Raw genomic sequence first — 23,885 nt, 5'->3', positions numbered from 1 at the left:
TCTGGTTCATTACCCAGTACCAAATCCAATGTGGCCTCGCCTCTTGTTGGCCTATCTACATAGTGTGTCAGGAAACCCTCCGGCACACATTGGACAAAAACTGACCCATCTAAAGTACTCGAACTATAGCTTTTCCAGTCAATATTTGTAAAGTTAAAGTCTCCCATAACAACTACCCTGTTACTTTCGCTCCTATCCAGAATCATCTTTGCAATCCTTTCCTCTACATCTCTGGAACTTTTTGGAGGCCTATAGAAAACTCCCAACAGGGTGACCTCTCCTTTCCTGTTTCTAACCTCAGCCCATACAACCTCAGTAGACGAGTCCTCATCAAACGTCCTTTCTGCCACCGTAATACTGTCCTCGACTAACAATGCCACACCTCCCCTCTTTTACCACCTTCCCTGCTCTTACTGAAACATCTAAACCCCGGAACCTGCAACAACCATTCCTGTCCCTGCTCTATCCATGTCTCTGAAATGGCCACAACATTGAAGTCCCAGGTACCAACCCATGTTGCAAGTTCACCCACCTTATTCCAGATGCTCCTGGCGTTGAAGTAGACACACTTCAAACCACCTTCCTGCCTGCCGGTCCACTCCTGCGACCTTGAAACCTTATTCATGACCTCACTACTCTCAACCTCCTGTTCACTGGAGCTACAATTCAGGTTCCCATCCCCCTGCTGAATTAGTTTAAACCCTCCCAAAGAGCATGAGCAAATTTCCTCCCCCAGGATATTGGTACCCCTCTGGTTCAGGTGTAGACCATCCCGTTTGTAGAGGTCCCACCTACCCCAGAATGACCCCCAATTATCCAGGAATCTGAAACCCTCCCTCCTGCACCATCCCTGTAGCCACGTGTTCAACTGCTCTCTCTCCCTATTCCTCTCCTTGCTAGCACATGGCACGGGTAACAAACCAGAGATGATAACTCTGTTTGCTCTAGCTCTAAGCTTCCACCCTAACTCCCTGAATTTCTGCCTTACATCCCCATCCCTTTTCCTACCTATGTCTTTGGTGCCTATGTGGATCACGACTTGGGGCTGGTCCCCCTCCCCCTTAAGGATCCTGAAAACACAATCCGAGACATCATGGACCCCGGCACCTGGGAGGCAACACACCAGCCGCGAGTCTCTCTCGTTCCCACAGAATCTCCTATCTGTCCCCCTAACTATTGAGTCCCCAATGACTAATGCTCTACTCCTCTCCCCCCTTCCCTTCTGAGCAACAGGGGTAGACTCTGTGCCAGTTGGAGGATCTGTTTGGAAAATTCCTAAATGCTGTTCACCATTGCCAACGTCAGGCATCAGTTTCAACCTACGATCCGACGGAATTCCTCTCCTGACCCAAGACCACGTGGCCTGTTGTACAGGCTCACAATTACAGGCCTGCTGGCAACACCCCCAGTCTGGACGCACACAGGGTCACAAAGTTAAGGTTCAACATGCAAGGTCGCGTGTTTGGGCAGACCATCTGCTGTGTGGAATTCACGCAGCAGGACAGCTCAGTGAATGATTGTTCCTGGCAGGGACTGCTGCTATTTACTGACAGGAAGAGACACTCAGTAACTCTGAGATTCCTTTGGTTCTTAACTGCTGTGTCACATTAAGGTGCAAGTAAGGCTGGTGCTAGGTTTGGTCTCGGTGTGTGGGGACATGCCTAGGTCAGCCCATGTATTGATCATTAACACTTGGCCAGTGATCGAAGGGATTCCAGCTCCAGATTCCCATCACATGACCCCCCCTCCCTCCCTCCCCCCCTGGCCGGGAAGGACAGGACGGCTGTTGGGAGTTGTCTGCGCCACTGCCTGTGGTTAACGGCTCCGTTAAGACTCACCGCCGAGGCTCACACACGAGGAATGGCCGGAAAGCTGCCGGTTGCTGTGGGGCTGAACCCCGGCAAGAGGCGGGGGATTCCGAAACACAGAAAGCCAAACACGGGCCCTGCTCCACGTCTCCTCGACAGTGAGAATCAAAGCAACAGCTGCTGTCGGTGCAGCTAGAACTGAATGTTCCAAACACGGACGCCTCCTGATCGGAGTCCAAGACGATGGCAATCAGCCCGATTTCCAAATCGGACTGCTCACCAACAATCCTGGACATGCCAGGCCGATGCCTATAAGGGTGGGGTTGAAGTGGCCGGCGAGAGCAGCACTGGCACAGACACCATCCGAGGACAGGCGATTAGTTTCCCTCACGCCCACTCGCCGCCCTCCAGCTGCTCTGCCCGCCTGGCTGATCTTCACGTGGCTCTCAATACAATTGACACTTGTATTTCCACAGGCAGCTCCTCCAGCAGAGGTCAGATCGGCCATGGTCAAACACTGGGGGAATCGACAATAATCTTTCACCTTCAAAGACCTGGGTTCAAATCCCGTCTGCTGCAAGGTTCAGCATTTACGCAGCACCGTTAACACGGCAAGGGCTTTCCGAGACTCTTTGCAAAAATGGAATCAGAAAGCATTCTTTCTGGTTGTATCGCAGCTGGGTCTGGCTCCCGCTCCGCCCAAGGCCGCAAGAAACTACAAAAGGTTGTGAATGTAGCCCAGTCCATCACACAAACCAGCCTCCCATCCATCGACTCCGTCTACACTTCCCGCTGCCTCGGGAAAAAGCAGCCAGCGTAATCAAGGACCCCACGCACCCCGGACATTCTCTCTTCCACCTTCCTCCATCAGGAAAAAGCTACAAAAGTCTGAGGATACGTACCAACTGACTCAAGAACAGCTTCTTCCCTGCTGCCATCAGACTTTTGAATGGACCTATCTTGCATTAAGTTGATCTTTCTCTACACCCTAGCTGTGACTGTAACACTCCATTCTGCACCCTCTCTTTTCCTTCTCTATGAACGGAATGCTTTGTCTGTATAGCGCGCAAGAAACAATACTTTTCACTGTATCCCAATACATGTGACAATAATAAATCAAATCAAAATTCGGCACGTAATTTACGGTGATATCAAGACAAGTGACCAAAGGCTTGTTCAAACAGATAGGTTTCAGGGTGCAGTGGAAGAAGGATAGAGAGGCGGAGATGTTTAGGGAGGGAACTCTAGAGCTTTAGGGCCCGGGCACGGCCACCAATGGTGGAGTGGAGGAAGCGGACCTGACACAAGAGGCCGGAATTGGAGGAAAGCAGAGATCTCAGAGGGTTGCCGAGATAGAGGAGGGAAACTGGGCTGACGGGATAATGGCAAAATACTGTGGATGCTGGAATCAGAAACAAAGACAGAAAATGCTGACGAAGAGTCATCCAGACGCGAAACGTTGGCTCTATTCTCTCTCCACAGATACTGTCAGACCTGCTGAGATTTACCAGCGTTTTCTGTTTGTGAGACGGGATAATCGTCTCCATTACCTTGGGCCTCTTAATGGAAAAGAAAATGGGCCACTTGATCCACGCTGGGGCTTATCCTCAAGTACTCACCCTGCTCCTTCACTCCCCTTTCTCACATCTTAACCAGAACACGGGGTATCTGCTTCCATTGCTCTCTTCAACAGTGCATCCCACAATCTGGTCTTAAAAAAAACAACTTTTCCATGCTCCTAAATCTATGCCCCCTTGTGTGGTGAGGAGGAATGATTCCACACTGGTAAATTAAGGAGTGGAGCACAGTGGGTCTGGCAGCGGTCCATCCAGCTGTCCTGGGAAAGTCTTCCACTCCAGCGTGCTCACTCTCCACACGCCGAAAATGAAGTTAGGAGACTTTATATTCATTCTGCGCCGATCCAGGCTCCACACTGCACAAACAGGACTGGCATGGAGAGGACCCAGGACAGCTAATCTGGCATGAATTAATTGCAAGATTGGGGCTATTTTTAAAATATCTCAAGACCTGCTTCTGCCCCATTGCAACGAAATCCCATCCCCCCTCCCCAGCCACAAAATCTCCCAAGCTCCAATGCCCACTAGCCCCAAGGTTTTCTAACACCCCATGCTGCTAACACCAACGCTTCTCCATCCACCCTATTACATTAGAACGCAGAAACAGGCCATTCGCCCAGCTGGTCAATGCTGACCTTCTTGTTCCACACAGGCTTCCTCCATTGTCCTCTTATGAATCATAGAATCTTACAGTGCAGAAGGAGGCCATTCGGCCCATCGAGTCTGCACCGACCACAATCTCACCCAGGCCCTACCCCCATAACCCCATGCATTTATCCATGCCAGTCCCCCGACACTAAGGGGCAGTTTAGCACGGCCAATCCACCTGACCCGCACACTTTTGGAGTGTGGGAGGGAACCGGAGCACCCGGAGGAAACCCACGCAGACAGGGGGAGAGTGTGCAGACTCCACACAGACAGTGACCCAAGCCGGGAATCGAACCCAGGTGCCTGGCGCTGTGAGGCAGCAGTGCTAACCACTGTGCCACCCTACTCCTACCCTACTCTTCATATACTCCATGTCCTGGAGCATAACCTTCTAATCTTTTCTCCCGCGGCTGTTTCACAAGCTCCCCTTCATACATGCTATCCATGTCAATCTCTCCTTGTGGGAGTGACTTCCACATTCTCACCACTTTCTACGTAATGAGGTTTCCCCTGAATCCCTGATCGGATTTAGTGATTAAATTATTCTGAAGACTAGTTTTGGTTTCCCCAACAAATGATAAGGGTGGCATGTTGGTAATGTCACTGGACTAGTAATCCAGAGGCCCAGGCTAATAATACTCTTGGGGCAGCTGGTGGAATCTAAATTCAATGAATGAATCTCAGATTAAAAAGCTACGTCCGGCATTGGTAACCATTAAGCTATCATTGTTAGCCCGTCTGGCTCACTCATGTCCTTTCGGGAAGGAAACCTGCCGTCCTTACCCGGTCTGGCCTACATGCGACTCTGGAACCACAGCTAATGGTGACTTTTAACTGCCTCTCTGAAATGGCCCAGCGAGACACTGAGTTCAAGGGTAGTTCGAAACGATTAACAAATGCTGGCCTCACCTGGCCACATCCACATCCCAAAGAGGAAAAGAATCTTCTCGACTGAACTCCCAGCTATTTGGAAATGCACTGGGTGAAAACTCCAGGCGTTTACAATGAATTTTCCTCAGGAGGAGTTCACCAAGTTTACTACAGCGGCTTATCCCAGCCCTTAAACCTCCACCAATGAGAATGCAGAACTCAGCAGGGTCATGGAAACATCATTTCATAGAATCCTTAGAATCACAGAAGCTCTACTGTGGAGAAAGATCTGATTTATTATTGTCACATGTATTGGGATACAGGGAAAAGTATTGTTTCTTGCGCCCTATACAGACAAAGCATACCGTTCATAGAGTACATAGAATCCCTAGTGCAGAAGGAGACCATTCAGTCCATCGAGTCTTCACCACAATCCCATCCAGCCCGTTCCCATAACTCCACATATTTACCCGGCTAATCCCCCTGACATTAGGGTCAATTTAGCATGGCCGATTCACCTAACCCGCACATGTTTGGAGTGTGGGAGAAAACCCACGCAGACACGGGGAGAACATGCAGACTCCGCACGGACAGTGACCCGAAGCCGGAGTTGAACCCGGGTCCCTGGAGGTGAGGCAGCAGCGCTAACCACCGCGCCATCAGGCCACCAAGCTCCCTCCAAAAACCATGTGCCTGACCGCCTGGGGTGCAGGAAGGAAGGCTGAACTTGCCTTTACATTCGGGACATCCTGAGAGGACGAATTGCACAAAGTACTCCAGAGCCAACAAAGGACGTTTGATGTGCAGCTACTGTTATATCGGGAAAGACAGCAGCCATTGTGTGCAGAGCAAGCTCCCAAAAGCAGAGAAATAACCTGCCAATCTATTTTTACTGACGCTGGACAAATTGGACAGGAGGTGGGAGGAGTGGGTGGAACTACACTCCTCTTCAAGCTTTGCCATGAGATCTTGCTCTCACTTCCATTCGATAGCTGGCATCTTGAGCAGTGTGGAGCTTGCTCGGTGCTGCCAGATTCTGTGTTGGAGCCTCTGGAGTGGAACTCAAACCTCCAAGATTCAGACTCAGAGACAGGGGAGCGCTAGCCACTGTGACGTGGCTGGCAAAACCTTCAAGTTCTCGACCAAGTACCTTGCTTCAATCCATTCACAGGGCCATGTATCCAATCAGCGGCCTCTGATGCGGTGCGTCATGTCCACAAACCTCACTACAAATTCCACCTTTAAATAAAGGCTTCAAACCAGCGGTATGATGATGTTTCAATCTCGTACGTTTCAGGTCAACTCGTCCAGATGCACTGCCATTAAGTGCACCCACGCAAGTGGGATAAATTACGTGCATGTTTGCAGCCAGGACACGGCTCTGACGAAGGGTCATCCAGACTCGAAACCTTGGCTCTCTTCATGGATGCTGTCAGACCTGCTGACATTTTCCTGCGTCTTCTGTTTTTGTTGAATCCAGGATGAGTCCACTGCGCTTTGTATCTTTGTAACTGGCGCCAGACAAAGACAACCATTTCAGACTGGGATGATGCCCAGGTGATGGACCTCTGGAGTTTGCGAGGTGGATCAGCCTCAGAACAGAGGCCGTTCAGCCCTCACGCCTTGTCCGCCATCGACAAGATCATGGCTGATCAGCGACCTAACTCCACACACCCACTTTGACCCCAGATCCTTTAATACACATTCTATCAACCTTGTATTTAAAATTAACAACTGATCCAGCAACAATTACTTTTTGTGGAAGAGAGTTCCAAACATCTTGAAACATCTGGCTCTAATTTTTAAGACTCTCCCCCCCGACAAGTTCTAGACTCCCCCAAACAGCAGAAACACCATTTCTAGCAACACTCATCCATTCCCCTTCATATCTTAAAATTTGCAATCAAGTCACAGAGCCAATGAAAGAGAGGCTTCAGAATAACCTGGTACTAAAAGATGTAACTGATCAGAGTAGATTAATTTAGAGTGAAGTCACAAAATGCCTGGAATAAATCTTACAAAGGTACCTACTTGCATAGAGACACATATAACCACTGTTAGAAAATTTAGATATGCATTTCTGACTATTCTGTATTAAAAGCATAAACCTTAGTCAATGGCACACTGCTCTAAGGCATGATGGGACGTAGCTAAATGAAAAGATTCTTTGGAATAATAGAGCTGTGGATTCCAGATAGTCTCAGCAACCCCAGACAGTTAATGAATAGGGCATACAGTTTCCCGATAAGATGTGCGGGTTAGGTTGATTGGCCTTGCTAAATTGACATTAGCGTCAGGGGGATTAGCAGGGGAAATATGTGGGGTTATGGGAATAGGGCCTGGGTGGGATTGAGGTCGGTGCGGACTCGATGGGCCGAATGGCCTTCTTCTGCACTGAAGGGACTCTGTAATTCTAAGTTGCTCGGAGACTGAGAGAAGCTTTCAAAGTCCACGAACTCACGTAGTCCAATGCTGTCAGAGAGTAAAATGTTATTGGCCGTGGTAACTAACCCATGCTAATAATGATTGACTCACACCCTGCTGGGGTGAGCAGAGAGGGCGGGCAAGTGACTTTTGAAAATTGTATAATTGTAATAGTATAACGGAAAGTGATGCACTTTTAGAGTAGTTTTGGATTGCCACCAAATTGAACCAGTCCTGGAAATAAAGGCACAGCTTTAACCAGAATACTGTCTCCGTGAGTCTTTGTATTAGCTGAGCTGTGGTTAAGAAGGGAAATCCCTCATGTGAAAGCCAGCTTAATGCTTAGTCTCTGAAGAAAAGATCCAACAATCCCTAGTGCAGAAGGAAGCCATTCGGCCCATCGAGTCTGCACTGACCCTCTGATAGAGTCAGAGGTTTACAGCATGAAAACAGGCCATTCGGCCCAACTTGTCCATGCCGCCCATTTTTTAACCACTAAGTTAGACCCAATTGCCCATGTTTGGCTCATATCCCTCTATAGCCATCTTACCCATGTAACTGTCTAACTCTTTTTAAAAGACAAAATTGTACCCGCCTCTACTACAACCTCTGGCAGCTTGTTCTGGACACTCACCACCCTCTGTGTGAAAGAATTGCCCCTCTGGACCCTTTTGTATCTCTCCCCCCTCACCTGAAACTTATGCCCTCTAGTTTTAGACTCCCCTACCTTTGGGAAAAGATATTGACTATCTAGCTGATCTGTGCCCCTCATTATTTTATAGACCTCTATAAGGTCACCCCTCAGCCTCCTACACTCCAGGGGAAAAAGTCCCAGTCTATCCAGCCTCTCCTTATAACTCAATCCATCAAGTCCCGGTAGCATCGTAGTAAATTTTTTCTGCACTCTTTCTTGTTTAATAATATCCTTCCTATATTAGGGTGTCCGGAACTGCACACAGTATTCCAAGTGTGGCCTTACCAATGTCTTGTACAACTTCAATAAGACGTCTCAACTCCTGTATTCAATGTTCTGACCAATGAAACCAAGCATGCCGAATGCCTTCTTCACCACTCTGTCCACCTGTGACTCCACTTTCAAGGAGCTATGAACCTGTACCCCTAGATCTCTTTGTTCTATAACTTTCCCCAACGCCCTACCATTAACTGAGTAAGTCCTGCCCTGGTTCAATCTACCAAAATGCATCACCTCGCATTTATCTAAATTAAACTCCATCTGCCATTCATCAGCCCACTGGCCCAATTGATCAAGATCCCGTTGCAATTGGAGATAACTTTCTTCACTGTCCACTATGTTACCAATCTTGGTGTCATCTGCAAACTTACTAAGTAACCATGCCTACTAAATTCTCATCCAAATCATTAATATAAATGACAAATAACGTGGACCCAGCACCAATCCCTGAGGTACAATGCTGGTCACAGGCCTCCAGTTTGAAAAACAACCCTGTCCAACCACCCTCTGTCCTCTAGCCAATTTTGTATCCATTTGGCTACTTCACCCTGGATCCCGTGAGATTTAACCTTATGCAACAACCTACCATGCTGTACCTTGTCAAAGGCCTTGCTAAAGTCCATGTAGACAACATCAACTGCACTGCCCTCATCTACCTTCTTGGTTACCCCTTCAAAAAACTCAATCAAATTTGTGCGATATTATTTTCCACTCACAAACTCACGCTGACTGTCCCTAATCAGGCCTTGCCTCTCTAAATTCCTGTAGATCCTATCTCTCAGAATACTTTCTAACAACTTATCCACTACAGATATGAGGCTCACTGGCCTGTAGTTCCCAGGCTTTTCCCTGCAGCCCTTTTTAAACAAAGGCACAACATTTGCCACCTTCCAATCTTCAGGCACCTCACCTGTGGCTGTCGATGATTCAAATATCTCTGCTAGGGGACCTGCAATTTCCTCCCTAGCCTCCCATAATGTCCTGGGATACACCTCATCAGGTCCCAGGGATTTATCTACCTTGATGCGCTTTAAGACTTCCAGTACCTCCCTCTCTGTAATAGGTACACTCCTCAAAGACATCACTATTTATTTCCCCAAGTTCCCTAACATCCATGCTTTTCTCAACAGTAAATACTGATGAGAAATATTCATTTAGGATCTCACCCATCTCTTGTGGATCCGCACATAAATAGCCTTGTTGATCCTTAAGAGGCCGCCCTACTCTCTCCCTAGTTATTCTTTTGCCCTTTATGTGTAGAATCTCTTTGGATTCTCCTTTGCCTTATCTGCCAAAGCAATCTCATGTCCCCTTTTTGCCCTCCTGATTTCTCTCTGAACTCAACTCCGACACTCTCTATAATCTTCAAGGGATCCACTTGATCCCAGCTGCCTATGCATGTCATGTGCCTCCTACTTTTTCTTGACCAGGGCCTCAATATCCCGAGTCATCCAGGGTTCCCTACTTCTACCAGCCTTGCCCTTCACTCTAAGAGCAATGTGCTCACCCTGAACCCTGGTTAATACATTTTTGAAAGCCTCCCACTTACCAGACGTCCCTTTGCCTCCCCACAGACTCCCCCAATTCACTGTTGAAAATTCCTGCCTGATACCATCAAAATTGGCCTTTCCCCAATTTAGAACTTTAACTTTTGGGCCAGACCTATGCTCCATAGCTACCTTAAAACTAATGGAATTATGGTCACTGGTTCCAAAGTGATCCCTCACTAACACTTCTGTCACCTGCCCTTCCTTATTTCCCAAGAGGAGGTCATGTTTTGCCCCCTCTCTAGTCAGGCCATCCACATACTGAATGAGAAATTCCTCCTGAATACACTCAACAAATTTCACTCCATCCAAACTTCTAATACTAAGGCTGTCCCAGTCAATGTTGGGAAAATTAAAATCCCCTACTATTACCACCCTATTTTTCTTGGAGCTATCTGTAATCTCAAGAACAAAGAACAATACAGCACAGGAACAGGCCCTTCGGCCCTCCAAGCCCGCGCCACTCCCTGGTCCAAACTAGACCATTCTTTTGTATCCCTTCATTCCCACTCCGTTCATGTGGCTATCTAGATAAGTCTTAAATGTTCCCAGTGTGTCCGCCTCCACCACCTTGCCCGGCAGCGCATTCCAGGCCCCCACCACCCTCTGTGTAAAATACGTCCTTCTGATATCCGTGTTAAACCTCCCCCCCCTCACCTTGAACCTGTGACCCCTCGTGAACGTCACCACCGACCTGGGGAAAAGCTTCCCACCGTTCACCCTATCTATGCCTTTCATAATTTTATACACCTCTATCAGGTCACCCCTCATCCTCCGTCTTTCCAGTGAGAACAACCCCAGTTTACCCAATCTCTCCTCATAACTAAGCCCTTCCATACCAGGCAACATCCTGGTAAACCTCCTCTGCACTCTCTCTAAAGCCTCCACGTCCTTCTGGGCGCAGTATTCCAAATGCGGCCGAACCACCGTTCTATACAACTGCAACATCAGACCCCAACCTTTATACTCTATGCCCCGTCCTATAAAGGCAAACATGCCATATGCCTTATTCACTACCTTCTCCACCTGTGACGTCACCTTCAAGGATCTGTGGACTTGCACACCCAGGTCCCTCTGCGTATCTACACCCTTTATGGTTCTGCCATTTATCGTATAGCTCCCCGCTACGTTAGTTCTACCAAAATGCATCACTTCGCATTTATCTGCATTGAACTCCATCTGCCATTTCTTTGCCCAAATTTCCAGCCTATCTATATCCTTCTGTAGCCTCTGACAATGCTCCTCACTATCTGCAAGTCCAGCCATTTTCGTGTCGTCCGCAAACTTACTGATCACCCCAGTTACACCTTCTTCCAGATCGTTTATATATTTGCTCTTCAATTTCCCGCTGACTATTTGGGGGCCTATAGTACAACCCTATCAAAGTGATTTCCCCCTACTTATTTCTCAGTTCTACACATATAGACTCAGTGGTCGAACCCTCGGATATATCCCCTCTCAGTACTGCTGTGATGTTTTCCCTAATCAAAAGTGCAACTCCCCCTCCTCTCTTACCTCCTGTTCTATCTTTCCTATAGCATCTGTACCCTGGAACATTGAGCTGCCAGTCCTGTCCCTCCCTTAGCCATGTTTCAGTAATTGCTATAATATCCCAGTCCCACGTACCTATCAATGCCCTGAGTTCATCTGCCTTGCCCGTCAGGCCTCTTGCATTGAAATAAATGCAGTTTAATCTGGACTTCCCTTGCTCTCTGTCCTGCTTTTGCCTGATCTGTCTGGTACTAGGATTACTGACACTGCCTTTACTATTTAATGTGTTCTCTTTAACTTCTGTGCTGTCCTCAACCTTCTCTTCGTCTTCCTATTGCTTTGGGTCCCTCCCTCCTGCCAAACTAGTTTAAACCCTCCCCAGTGGCTCTAGCAAATCTCCCCGCCAGTATATTAGTCCCCCTCCAGTTACCCGTCCCTCTTGAACAGGTCACCCCTTCCCCAGAAGAGATCCCAATGATCCACAAATCTAAATTCCTGCCCCCTGCATCAAGTCTGCACTGACCCTCTGACAGAGCTTCCTACCCTTAAGGTTAACGTGCAGGTTCAGTCGGCAGTTAGGAAGGCAAAAGCAATGTTAGCATTCATGTCGAGAGGGCTAGAATACAAGAGCAGGGATGTACTTCTGAGGCTGTATAAGGTTCTGGTCAGACCCCATTTGGAGTATTGTGAACAGTTTTGGGCCCCGTATCTAAGGAAGGATGTGCTGGCCTTGGAAAGGGTCCAGAGGAGGTTCACAAGAAAAATCCCTGGAATGAAGAGCTTGTCGTATGAGGAACGGTTGAGGACTCTGGGTCTGTACTCGTTGGAGTTTAGAAGGATGAGGGGGGATCTTATGGAAACTTAAAGGATACGGCAAGGCCTGGATAGAGTGGACATGGAGAGGATGTTTCCACTAGTAGGAAAAACTAGAACCAGAGGGCACAACCTCAGGCTAAAGGGAGATCCTTTAGAACAGAGATGAGGAGGAATTTCTTCAGCCAGAGGGTGGTGAATCTGTGGAACTCTTTGCCGCAGAAGGCTGTGGAGGCCAAGTCATTGAGTGTCTTTAAGACAGAGATAGATAGGTTCTTGATTAATAAGGGGATCAGGGGTTATGGGGAAAAGGCAGGAGAATGGGGATGAGAAAAATATCAGCATGATTGAATGGCGGAGCAGATTGGGCCGAGTGGCCTAATTCTGCTCCTGTGTCTTATGGTCTTATGACGTGGAGATGCCGGCGTTGGACTGGGGTAAACACAGTAAGAAGTCTCACAACACCAGGTTAAAATCCAACAGGTTTATTTGGTAGCTAAAGCTACTAGCTTTCGGAGCGCTGCCCCTTCATCAGGTGAGTGGGAGTTCTATTCACACACAGGGCATATAAAGACACATAAATTTTGTAAACTGAGTTTGTGTCTTTATATGCCCTGTTTAGAACTCCCACTCACTTGACGATGGGGCAGCGGTCCGAAAACTAGTGGCTTTTGCTACCAAATAAACCTGTTGGACTTTAACCTGGCGTTGTGAGACTTCTTACTGTTCTTATGGTCTTACCCAAGGCCCTACCCTCAGGTTCCCATGTATTAAACCCGCTAATCCCCCCATAACCCACAAATCACCCGTCAAGCATTGAAACTCCCCAGGAAATAAACCCTAGTTTGAGAGATTCATGCTGGAGGAGAATTATTCCTTATAACACAAACTTTCGCCTTAACAGCACATAGTACAGGGCGAACTGTGTGCATTCCACTGAAATGCTAGCGGGAGTGGCAACACTGACCTCCTGTCCCATCGGACAGATGCATATGATTTCCAACACTGCAATCATTTCAAAATAAGTTCAGGAGTATTTCAGTCGGTGAGGAGTTTGGAGTGATTGCAAATGATTCTCAATATTGCAATAATTTCAAAATTAAAAAGCCACAGGTCAGGAGCATTTCAGTCATAGAATCCCTACAGTGTAGAAGGAGGCCATTCAGCCCATCAGTCAGTGCAGAGCCTGGGGTTAAGACTGGGTTACACACTCACTCACCCACCCACGAACAGACATATCCCCTTTACCTGATGTTGCTGATCATGGGGGCGCTATTGGACCTGCGCAGTAGCGCCCCTCCCCCGCCAGCCGCCGGCACCGCCGCGCCGGCCCCCGCGCACGCGCACTGGTCCACCTCCATCCGCTCCTCCTGCGCCATCGAGAGGAGGGAGGCCTGAAGTGCAGGCCGCGCAGCCTGGGCCCTCGCGTCGACGCCGCGTCCGCCGCCCGGCCGCCCCCTCCTCGGCCGCAGCACCAACTCGAGGCCGGCGAAAGCCTCCACGGAAAAGGCCCCCCCACTTTCCGAGGAGGGGGGCGGGGGGGCGAAGAAGTCCTTCAGAGAATCAGACCGTCGTCCCGATTTCATCCATGTTGTTTTATTTCTCTCCGCTGAAGGAAGTGACGGGTAAGGAACCGGGGTGGTGGTGGTGGATTTTTCTACCACCCCCCCCCTCACCACCCCCCCGGCGACGAGAAGCGCCGAAGCCTGGCTGGCGCCGCGCGGTTGCTAAGTTTCCATCCTGCTGTTCCAGCACATTCCGGCGGAGGGCACCTGACCCACGCCAACGCGCGCCAGCGAGAACGTGCGCGCGACGGTGAAGGGGGCGAGCCTTGCGTCTAAGCGTGCGCGCGACGGTGATTCGGGGGGGCGGGGGGGGCGAGCCTTGCGTCGCGCAGGGGGCGAGCCTTGCGTCGTGCAGGGGGCGGTGTCATTCTTTGCGTCGTGCGTCAGGAGGGGAAGCGCTGCGTCATGACGTCACTGGGAGACCTCTGTCAACACCCCCCGCACAATGGGGGGTGGGGCAATCAAACATGGCCGGCTGGAAGGCAATTCCGTCCACCACCCAGAGCAATGAGGGGACATCAAAGATGGCCGTCTGGAAGGCCAACTCCATCCATTCCCACCCACACAGAGCAGTGGGGGGAAAATCAAAGATGGCCACCTAGAAGGCCAACTCCGTCCATTGCCACCCACACAGAGCAATGGTGGAAATCAAAGATGGCCGCCTAGAAGGCCAACTCCATCCATTGCCACCCACACAAAGCAGTGGGGGGAAAATCAAAGATGGCTGCCTGGAAGGCCAACTCCATCCTTCCCACCCACACAGAGCGGGGGGGGGGGGGGACATCAAAGATGGCCGCCAAGAAGGCCAACTCTAGCCATTCCCACCCACACAGAGCAATGAGAGAAAATCAAAGATGGCTGCCTAGAAGACCAATTCCATCCATTCCCACCCACACACAGCAGTGGGGGGGAAAATCAAAGATGGCCGTCTGGAAGGCCAACTCTAGCCATTCCCACCCACTCAGAGCAATGGGGGAAAATCAAAGATGGCCACCTAGAAGGCCAACTCCGTCCATTGCCACCCACACAGAGCAATGGGGGAAATCAAAGATGGCCGTCTGGAAGGCCAACTCCGTCCATTGCCACCCACACAGAGCAATGGGGGAAAATCAAAGATGGCCGTCTGGAAGGCCAACTCCGTCCATTGCCACCCACACAGAGCAATGGGGGAAATCAAAGATGGCTGCCTGGAAGGCCAACTCCATCCTTCCCACCCACACAGAGCAGTGGGGGGACATCAAAGATGGCTGCCGAGAAGGCCAACTCTAGCCATTCCCACCCACACAGAGCAATGGGGGAAAATCAAAGATGGCTGCCTAGAAGACCAATTCCATCCATTCCCACACAGAGCGCGGGCCTCAAAGATGGCTGCTTACTAACTTGATTGAGTTTTCCCAGGAAGTGACGAAGATGATTGATGAGGGTAGGGCAGTGGATGTTGTCTACATGGACTTCAGTAAGGCCCTTGACAAGGTCCCTCATGGCAGACTGGTGCAGAAGGTGAAGTCGCATGGGATCAGAGGTGAGCTGACAAGGTGGATACAAAACTGGCTCGGTCATAGAACAGTAAGAAGTCTCACAACACCAGGTTAAAGTCCAACAGGTTTATTTGGTAGCACAAGCTTTCGGAACACTGCCCCTTCATCAGGTAAGACTTCTTACTGTGCTTACCCCAGTCCAACGCCGGCATCTCCACATCATCGGTCATAGAAGACAGAGGGTAGCAGTGGAAGGGTGTGTTTCTGAATGGAGGGTTGTGACAAGTGGTGTTCCTCAGGGATCAGTGCTGGGACCTTTGCTGTTTATAATATACATAAATGATTTGGAGGAAAATGTAACTTGTTTGATCAGTAAGTTTGCGGACAACACAAAGGTTGGTGGATTTGCGGATAGTGATGAGGACCATCAGAGGATACAGCAGGAGAGATGGCAGATGGAATTTAATCCGGACAAATCTAGTTTAATCCAGCCTCCCATCTATTGACTCTGCCTAAACTTCCCGTTGCCTCGGGAAAAGCAGCCAGCATAATCAAGGACCCCACGCACCCCGGACATTCTCTCTTCCACCTTCTTTCTTCAGGAAAAAGATACAAAAGTCTGAGGTCATGTACCAACCGACTCAAGAACAGCTTCTTCCCTGCTGCTGTCAGACTTTTGAATGGACTTACCTTGCATTAAGTTGATCTTTCTCTACACCCTAGCTATGACTGTAACACTACATTTTGCACTCTCTCCTTTCCTACTCTATGAACGGTATGCTTTGTCTGTATAGCGTGCAAGAAACAACACTTTTCACTGTATGTTAATACATGTGACAATAATAAATCAAATCAAATCAAAAATGTGAGGTAATGCATTTTGGAAGGTCTAATACAGATAGGAAATATACATTAAATGGCAGAACCCTTAAGAGTATTGATAGGCAGAAGGATCTGGGTGTACAGGTACACAGGTCACTGAAAGTGGCAATGCAGGTGGAGAAGGTAGTCAAGAAGGCTTACGGCATGCTTGCCTTCATCGGCCGGGGCACTGAGTTTTAAAATTGGCAAGTCATGTTGCAGCTTTATAGAACCTTAGTTAGGCTGCACTTGGAATATAGTGTTCAATTCTGGTCGCCACACTACCAGAAGGATGTGGAGTCTTTGGAGAAGGTGCAGAAAAGGTTTACCAGGATGTTGCCTGCTTTGGAGGGCATTAGCTATCAGGAGAGGTTGGAGAAACTTGGTTTGTTCTCACCGGAATGACAGAGGCTGATGGGCGACCTGATAGAAGTCTACAAGATTATGAGAGGCATGGACAGAGTGGATAGCCAGAAGCTTTTTCCCAGGGTAGAAGAGTCAATTACTAGGGTGCATAGGTTTCAGGTGCGAGGGGCAAGGTTTAAAGGAGATGTACGAGGCAGAGTTTTTAGAGGGTGGTGGGTTGCCTGGAACTCGCTGCCGGGGGAGGTAGTGGAGGCAGATACGATAGTGAGTTTTAAGGGGCGTCTTGACAAATACATGAATAGGATGGGAATAGAGGGATATGGTCCCCGGAAGAGTCAGGGGTTTTAGTTAAGCACACAGCAAGTTCCCACAAACAGCAATGTCATTCTTTGCAATAACCCTTAGGCCTTGCATTTGATTTGATTTATTATTGTCACATGTATTGGGATACAGTGAAAAGTATTGTTTCTTGCGCGCTATACAGACAAAACATACCGTTCACAGAGAAGGAAAGGAGAGAGTGCAGAATGTAGTGTTACAGCTCGGGTGTAGAGAAAGATCAATTTAACATAAGGTAGGTCCATTCAAAAGTCTGATGGCAGCAGGGAAGAAGCTATTCTTGAGTTGGTTGGTACGTGACCTCAGAATTTTGCATCTTTTTCCCGACAGAAGAAGGTGGAAGAGAGAATGTCCAGGGTGCGTGGGGTCCTTGATTATGCTGGCTGCTTTTCCCCGAGGCAGCAGGAAGTGTGGATGGAGTCAATGGATGGGAGGCTGGTTTGAGTGATGGATTGGGCTACATTCACAACCCTTTGTAGCTTCTTGCAGCCTTGGGCAGAGCAGGAGCCCATACCAAGCTGTGATACATCCGGAAAGGATGTCTTCTGTGGTGCATCTGGAGAATCCCTGATTGAGCTCCCAGTAGAATGCGAATTCCCCTGGTACTAGGAATCCCGAGTCCTTTATGAGGCAAGCCCGTGAGCGGTTCCAGTGTTCTATCGTCCCGGATAGGACTTGTGTACAGATACCACACGCTTGTGTTTTTAAATTTTGCTTTATAAAATAAAACACCGTTCCTTTCCAGTTGGCTTCTTGGAGTTATTCTTTAACATTTATTCTTTTGTGGGAGGGTATGAGTGTCACTGGCTGGGTCACCATTTGTTGCCTCTTGATTATCATATCCATTCAGTCATGATCTTCAATGAATGGAGGAGCAGGCTCGATGGGCTGAATGGCCTACTTCTGCGACTCCATTTTATGGGATTGTCCTGGGGAAGGAAGACTGTTGATGCACTGTCTTGGAAACAAATAGTTTGTGTGGATGGCTATCTCGTGTTTAGTCATTGCGGAAGGGCACCGGCTACCTAACACATAGAATTCCCAGACTGCAGAAGGTCATTCTGCCCATCGAGTCCGTGCCGACCCTCTGACTGAATATCTCACCAAGACCCTATCCCCGCAACCCCCTTATTTACTCTGCTAATCCCCCTAACCCACACGTTTTTGGACACTAAGGGGCAATTTACTGTGGCCAACCCACCTAACCTGCACACCTTTTGAGTGTGGGAGGAAACCGGAGCACCCGGAGGAAACCCACGCAGACACAGGGCGAAGGTGCAAACTCCACGCAGACAGTCATCCTAGGCTGGAATTGAACTTGGGTCTCTGGCGCTGTGAGGCAGCAGTGCTAACCATAAGATATAGGAGCAGAATGAGGCCACTCGGCCCATCGAGTCTGCTCCGCCATTCAATCATGGCTGATATGATTCTCATCCCCATTCTCCTGCCTTCTCCCCGTAACCCATGATCCCCTTATTGATCAAGAACCTATCTATCTCTGTCTTAAAGACACCCAATGACCCGGCCTCCACTGCCTTCTGCGCCAAAGAGTTCCACAGATTCACCACTCTCTGGCTGAAGAAATTCCTCCTCATCTCTGTTTTAAAGGAGCGTCCCTCCATTCTGAGGCTGTGCCCTCTGGTTCTAGCCTCTCCCACTAGTGGAACATCCTCTCCACGTCTACTCTATCCATGTTGTCTAACCACTGTGCCGCCCATTCCCAGACTAGAACCACACCGAGGTGTCCATCTTGTCCCAGAACTCCCATTCTCCCTTCCATTCCCTCACATCTTCTGATCCCACCAAGTTGTGGACATGTCAACATTCTGAACTCCGGATGGGCCTACACGCCCTCTCTCTGGCCTGCTTTATGCTGCATGCCTTCTTACCCATTCTTAACCTCTGGGCCTCACTGCCATTGCCCATCTGTGGTTTGTTCCTGCCAGTTATCCACCTGTTGGAACAGGCGGTAAAAATGGATTGAGTTGGAAGAGAGTTATCTCTCAGCCAACCTCGTAACGAGGGAAGATCTGGTAAATGACCTCATTGCTGTTTGTGGGAGACACTCAGTTCAAGGGGCAATTAGGGTTGGGTGGCAAGTGTTGGTCACGCCCAGCGCTTCCCACATCCTACGAAAGACTAAAGAAAGAAAATGCCCCAAGGTGCGTCACGTGACATTTTTTAAAAAGGTATGACATCGAGAGAAGGGATATTAGATCAGGTAAACAAAAGTTTGGTCAAAAGAGGTGGCTTTTATGAAGCATTTGAAAGGAAGAGACCAGTGTGGAGAGGTGGAGACTTGCAGGGAAGACTTCCCAGAGTTAGGGACCATGGGGAACCAAAGGTCCATCCAGCCACCAGTGGGGGTGCGATTAAAATCGGGGGTGCTCGAGGGACCAGAGTTAAAGGGACGCAGCTATTTTGGAGGGTTGTGGGGCTGGAGGAAGTTACAGAGGCAGGAGGAAGGCGGGGGAGGCCGTGGAGGGATTTGAAAACAAGGCTGCGAATGTCGAAATCATAGTCCAGGAGCAGAGGAAGCGCGATTTGTGGGGGAACGGGGAGCGGGACTTGGTTTGGGTTGAGCTCTTGGGCAGTAACCTGAAGTCTAGGTAGGTCAGCCACAACTGGAATATCTCGAGGCATGAACGAGGGTTTCAGCAGCAGATGGGCCGATGACCCCCAGAGCTTTCTGTCATCATGAGCCCTCTCGTTTGTTCAAATACAGTAAGGCCAGGGAAATGGTATCACTGTACTCATGGCTGGATGTGTCACATGCCCCCTGAATAGATTTTGATTTGAGTTATTATTGTCACATGTATTAACACAGTGAAAAGTATTGTTTCTTGCGTGCTATACAGACAAAGCATACCGTTCATAGAGAAGGAAAGGAGCGAGTGCAGAATGTAGTGTTACAGTCATAGCTAGGGTGTAGAGAAAGATCAACTTAATGCGAGGTAGGTCCATTCAAAAGTCTGACGGCAGCAGGGAAGAAGCTGTTCTTGAGTCGGCTAGTATAGAAACATATAAGATTATGAAGGGAATAGATAAGATAGAAGCAGGGAAGTTGTTTCCACTGGCGGGTGAAGCTGGAACTGGGGGCATGACCTCAAAATAAGGGGAAGCAGATTTAGGACTGAGTTTCACCCAAAGGGTTGTGAATCTGTGGAATTCCCTGCCCAGTGAAGCAGTTGAGGCTACCTCATTGAATGTTTTTAAGGCAAGGATAGATAGATTTTTGAACAGTAAAGGAATTAAGGGTTATGGTGAGCGGGTGGGTAAGTGGAGCTGAGTCCACAAAAAGATCAGCCGTGATCTTATTGAAGGCGGAGCAGGCTCGGGGGACCAGATGATCGACTCAAAGAACAAAGATAAATACAGCACAGGAACAGGCCCTTCAGCCCTCCAAGCCTGCACCGACCATGCTGTCCGACTTCTCCTGGTTTTTATGTTCTTATGTATAGTTTCCTAGGCTTCAGAATAGACACTCTTATCAGCTTCTAGTTTGAATTCCAAACCACAAGACAACTTTATTGAACAGTGAACACATTAATGAACAGTCGTAGATGCAACACAGTATAATTACAGAAATTGGACACTTTTCTTTATTTCTCTTCAGATATTTCTCTTCCCCAATGGACAAATAAGAATACACCCCTGCTGATCTCACAGCAAGCCCCCTAAGTGTTTCTTTTCCGAACGGTTTCACAATAGGGTGGATATGGGCCGCACGGTGGCACAGCGGGTTAGCACTGCTGCCTCACAGCGCCAGGGACCCAGGTTCGATTCCCGGCTTGGGTCACTGTCTGTGCGGAGTCTGCACGTTCTCCCCGTGTCTGCGTGGGTTTCCTCCGGGGTGCTCCAGTTTCCTCCCGCACTCCAAAGATGTTCAGTTTAGGTGGATTGACCATGCTACATTGCCCCTTGACTCCAGGATGGTTGGGCAACAATATTTCACAATGCCACCCACACAACCCAGAGAGAGCCCGTGGTCTACAAGGGCAAGCCAGGGCAGAATGGATTCAATTGCCCTCCTGTAAGTCAGAGGCAGAACGATCAATGTAAACCCAAGACAGACAGGCATGCATTGCAGTGGAAGTTCAATTAGTACATGGGAGAGAGAGACGCAGACGAGAGGGTCAAGGTGAAATTACTGAGTTGTCCTGTGAGGTGAGATCTAGCAGAATGGGGCTGGTATCCCCACTCCCGGCACGGTGGCACAGTGGTTAACACTGCTGCCTCACAGTGCCAAGGACCCAGGTTCAATTCCCGGCTTGGGTCACTGTCTGTGTGGAGTCTGCACGTTCTCCCCGTGTCTGCGTGGGTTTCCTCCGGGTGCTCCGGTTTCCTCCCAAAGTCCGAAAGACGTGCTGGTTAGGTGGATTGGCCATGCTAAATTGTCCCTTAGTAATCAAAGACGTGCTGGTTAGGTGGATTGGCCATGCTACATTGTCCCTTAGTGTCCAAAGATGTGCAAGTTAGGTGGATTGGACATTCTAAATTGTCTCTTAGTGTCCAAAGATATGCATGTTGGGTGGATTGGACATACTAAATTGTCCCTTAGTGTCCAAAGATGTGCGGGTTTGATGGATTGGCCATGCTAAATTGCCCCTTAGTGTCCATGATGTATAGATTAGGGGGATTGGCCATGCAAAATTGCCCTTTAGTGACCAAAGATGTGTGGGTTAGGTGGATTGGCCATGCTAAATTGCCCCTTAGTGTCCAAAGATGTGTAAGTTAGGGAGATTGGCCATGCTAAATTGCCCCTTAGTGTCCAAAGATGTATAAATTAGGGGAATTAGCGGGGTAAATATGTGTTACTGGAATAGGGCAGGGGGTTGGGCCTGCGTAAGATGCTCTTTTGGAGAGTCGCTGCAAACTCAATGGGCCGAATGGCCTCCTTCTACCCTGCAGGGATTCAACGATTATCCTCTGGACTTCAGAAGAACGAGAGGTGATCTCTTCGAAGCATACAGACCTGTTAGCGGCCAGGAGAGGGCAGAAGCTGACTGTTTCCCCCTGGTGGCTGCAGGGTCCAGAGAGCCAGGGAACAGAGGGCAGGATTTTCCAGAACTGCCCACTGCAGGAATCATCACTGACTGGACTGGGCAATCCCAGTCTCGGGATAACAGGTCGGCCATTTTGCATCAAGGTGAGGCGAGGTTTCTTCACTTGGAAGGTGAGGAATCCTCATCATGTTTTTCCCGATGCTCATCCATTGAAAATATTTCCAATTGATTTGAAAATACAAGAGCAATCGAAGGGATAAAGGTGGGGAAATGGGGTTCTCTTTGACAAGAGCAGTCATGTTGAATGGCGGAGCAGGTTCAAGGGCCCAAATCCACAGTTTCCTGCTCCAATTTCTTCCATTATTATGAAGGGGAGTGCGGAGCAAAGATGGCCGCCAGCAGCGACCAGCAGGGCCGAATGGCCTGTTTCTGCACACAAATATTCTACGGAATTTCTCACCACGTCAGATACAACGTTCCCGGCCAATCAGGGCGATTTCCATTGGGAATTTGTGTCTGAGAAAAGATGCCAACATTCTTCCAGCCAACTCCCATCAACTCCTCTCCGCAAGGCAGCACTGATAAAAGGCTGGCAATGTAAAGGCCGAGTGAATCCACCCACTTGCCGGAATTTTCCGGCCCTTCCCGCCGGCGGGATGTTCCGGTCCCTCCGATGGCGATGCCCAAAATGGCGGTCGGAGAATCCCGTTTCCCCACAGCGCCTCCTCGACACAACTCTGTCAACTCTGCACCTTCCTCCAGTGCCCCCCACCCTGGCGATTTCCTGCAATATTCTAGCCCCTGGCCAATCCCCTCGCCCCCCCAGGTGGCAGCTGTGACCTCGGCCTAAACTCTGGAATTCCCTCGCTAAGCCTGAACAGGCCTAGCTCCTGCTCACCCGCTCACCCCCCACCCCCTCCAGGACCCCCTTTTGTGGTTTGATGTGGAATTCAGCTGGGAGGCACTGTGCGATGCTGTAGAACAACAACTTGCATTTATATAGCACCTTTAACGTAATAACACATTTCCAAAATCCTTACGCAATACTATTCCATGAAACATCATCAGATTTGAACAGGCCCCATGTGGTCCATACTGGTGTATATCATCCACCCTCTTGCCCCCTCGTCACCTCACATTGTCAACCAAACCTCCCGATCCTTTCCCCCTCACGTGTATGTGTACCCAGTTCCCCTTTAAATGGATTCGCGCAAGTCGGCTGGAGTCCTTGTGGCAGAGTGGGGTTAGCGTCCCTGCCTCTGAGCCTAGAAGCTCCGGGTTCGAGTCCCACCCCAGGACTTGACAGCCGAGGAAGGTGCGTCCATAACGCGGCCAAACAGGTTGAGTGTCAACCTGCAAAATCCTTCCAAACACGCCAATGGCTGATGGTAAGAGTGGGAGAGACTCCTGGTCAGCCATGTTTGATGTGGAGTGGCGCCCCCTCCAGCTATAAGTTCCCCTGGTGACAGACTGGCGACCTGTTCCGGGAATAACTAGCCATGGAAACGGACAAGTGTCTGCCTTAGTGCGTCACTGGGTGAGGGAAGGGATTTGGAATTGGAATGCAAGTCAACTAATCCCAGCGGCAGTGAATTCCACTTTCTGGATAAAGAGGTTTCTCTTGGATTCCCTATCAGATCTATTTGTGACTCCCCGGTATTTATAGGCCTTTAGTCTAGGCCTCTCCCACCATCTCACCCCACCATCTTCTCTAATCCAGACAGAAAAGTTGATTGGTTTCCTGTACAGTGGAGGAATCACAGGTTAAAGAGGTGTGAATTGTCTTAAGCCAGTTAATAGGATTTAGTTAGTAGGACTAACTGTCCTGGCTTGTGACAATTCACATCTCTTTAACGCGATTATCCCTCTCTCCACTCGCATTGTCTGTACCTGTAAAGACGTGATTACCTGTAAAGACTCGCATTCCAACCATTATCTTGCAATTGTGTCTCTGTCTATATATGCCGTGTTTGTGAAAGCTACCTCTCAGCTCACCTGATGAAGGAGCAGCGCTCCGAAAGCTCGTGATTCCAAATAAACCTGTTGGACTTTAACCTGGTATTGTGAGACTTTTTAAAATAATTAGTAAAAGGAGCAGAAGTGATACAGGGCAAAGCGC

The 23,885-nt window shown here is 49.1% G+C and overlaps 1 protein-coding gene across 4 annotated transcripts in view; it reads right to left on the bottom strand.

The window, feature by feature from the left end:
* Positions 1 to 13,922, bottom strand: part of LOC144481735 (P2R1A-PPP2R2A-interacting phosphatase regulator 1-like) — a 57,679-nt gene extending 43,757 nt beyond the window's left edge. For 3 of the 4 annotated variants that reach the window (XM_078200883.1, XM_078200884.1, XM_078200885.1), the window contains exon 1: positions 13,400 to 13,922. In XM_078200883.1, coding sequence (XP_078057009.1) covers positions 13,400 to 13,737 — 338 coding nt within the window. In that variant the 5' untranslated portion in view covers positions 13,738 to 13,922. The remainder of the gene's footprint in view (positions 1 to 13,399) is intronic. The other variant, XM_078200886.1, reaches the window with a different exon arrangement.
* Between the last annotated feature and the right edge of the window lie 9,963 nt (positions 13,923 to 23,885).

The sequence above is a fragment of the Mustelus asterias genome, chromosome 31 (assembly GCF_964213995.1).
Source record: "Mustelus asterias chromosome 31, sMusAst1.hap1.1, whole genome shotgun sequence".
NCBI classification, from domain to species: Eukaryota; Metazoa; Chordata; class Chondrichthyes; order Carcharhiniformes; family Triakidae; genus Mustelus; species Mustelus asterias.
This window is presented reverse-complemented; position numbering and strand designations above follow the sequence as displayed.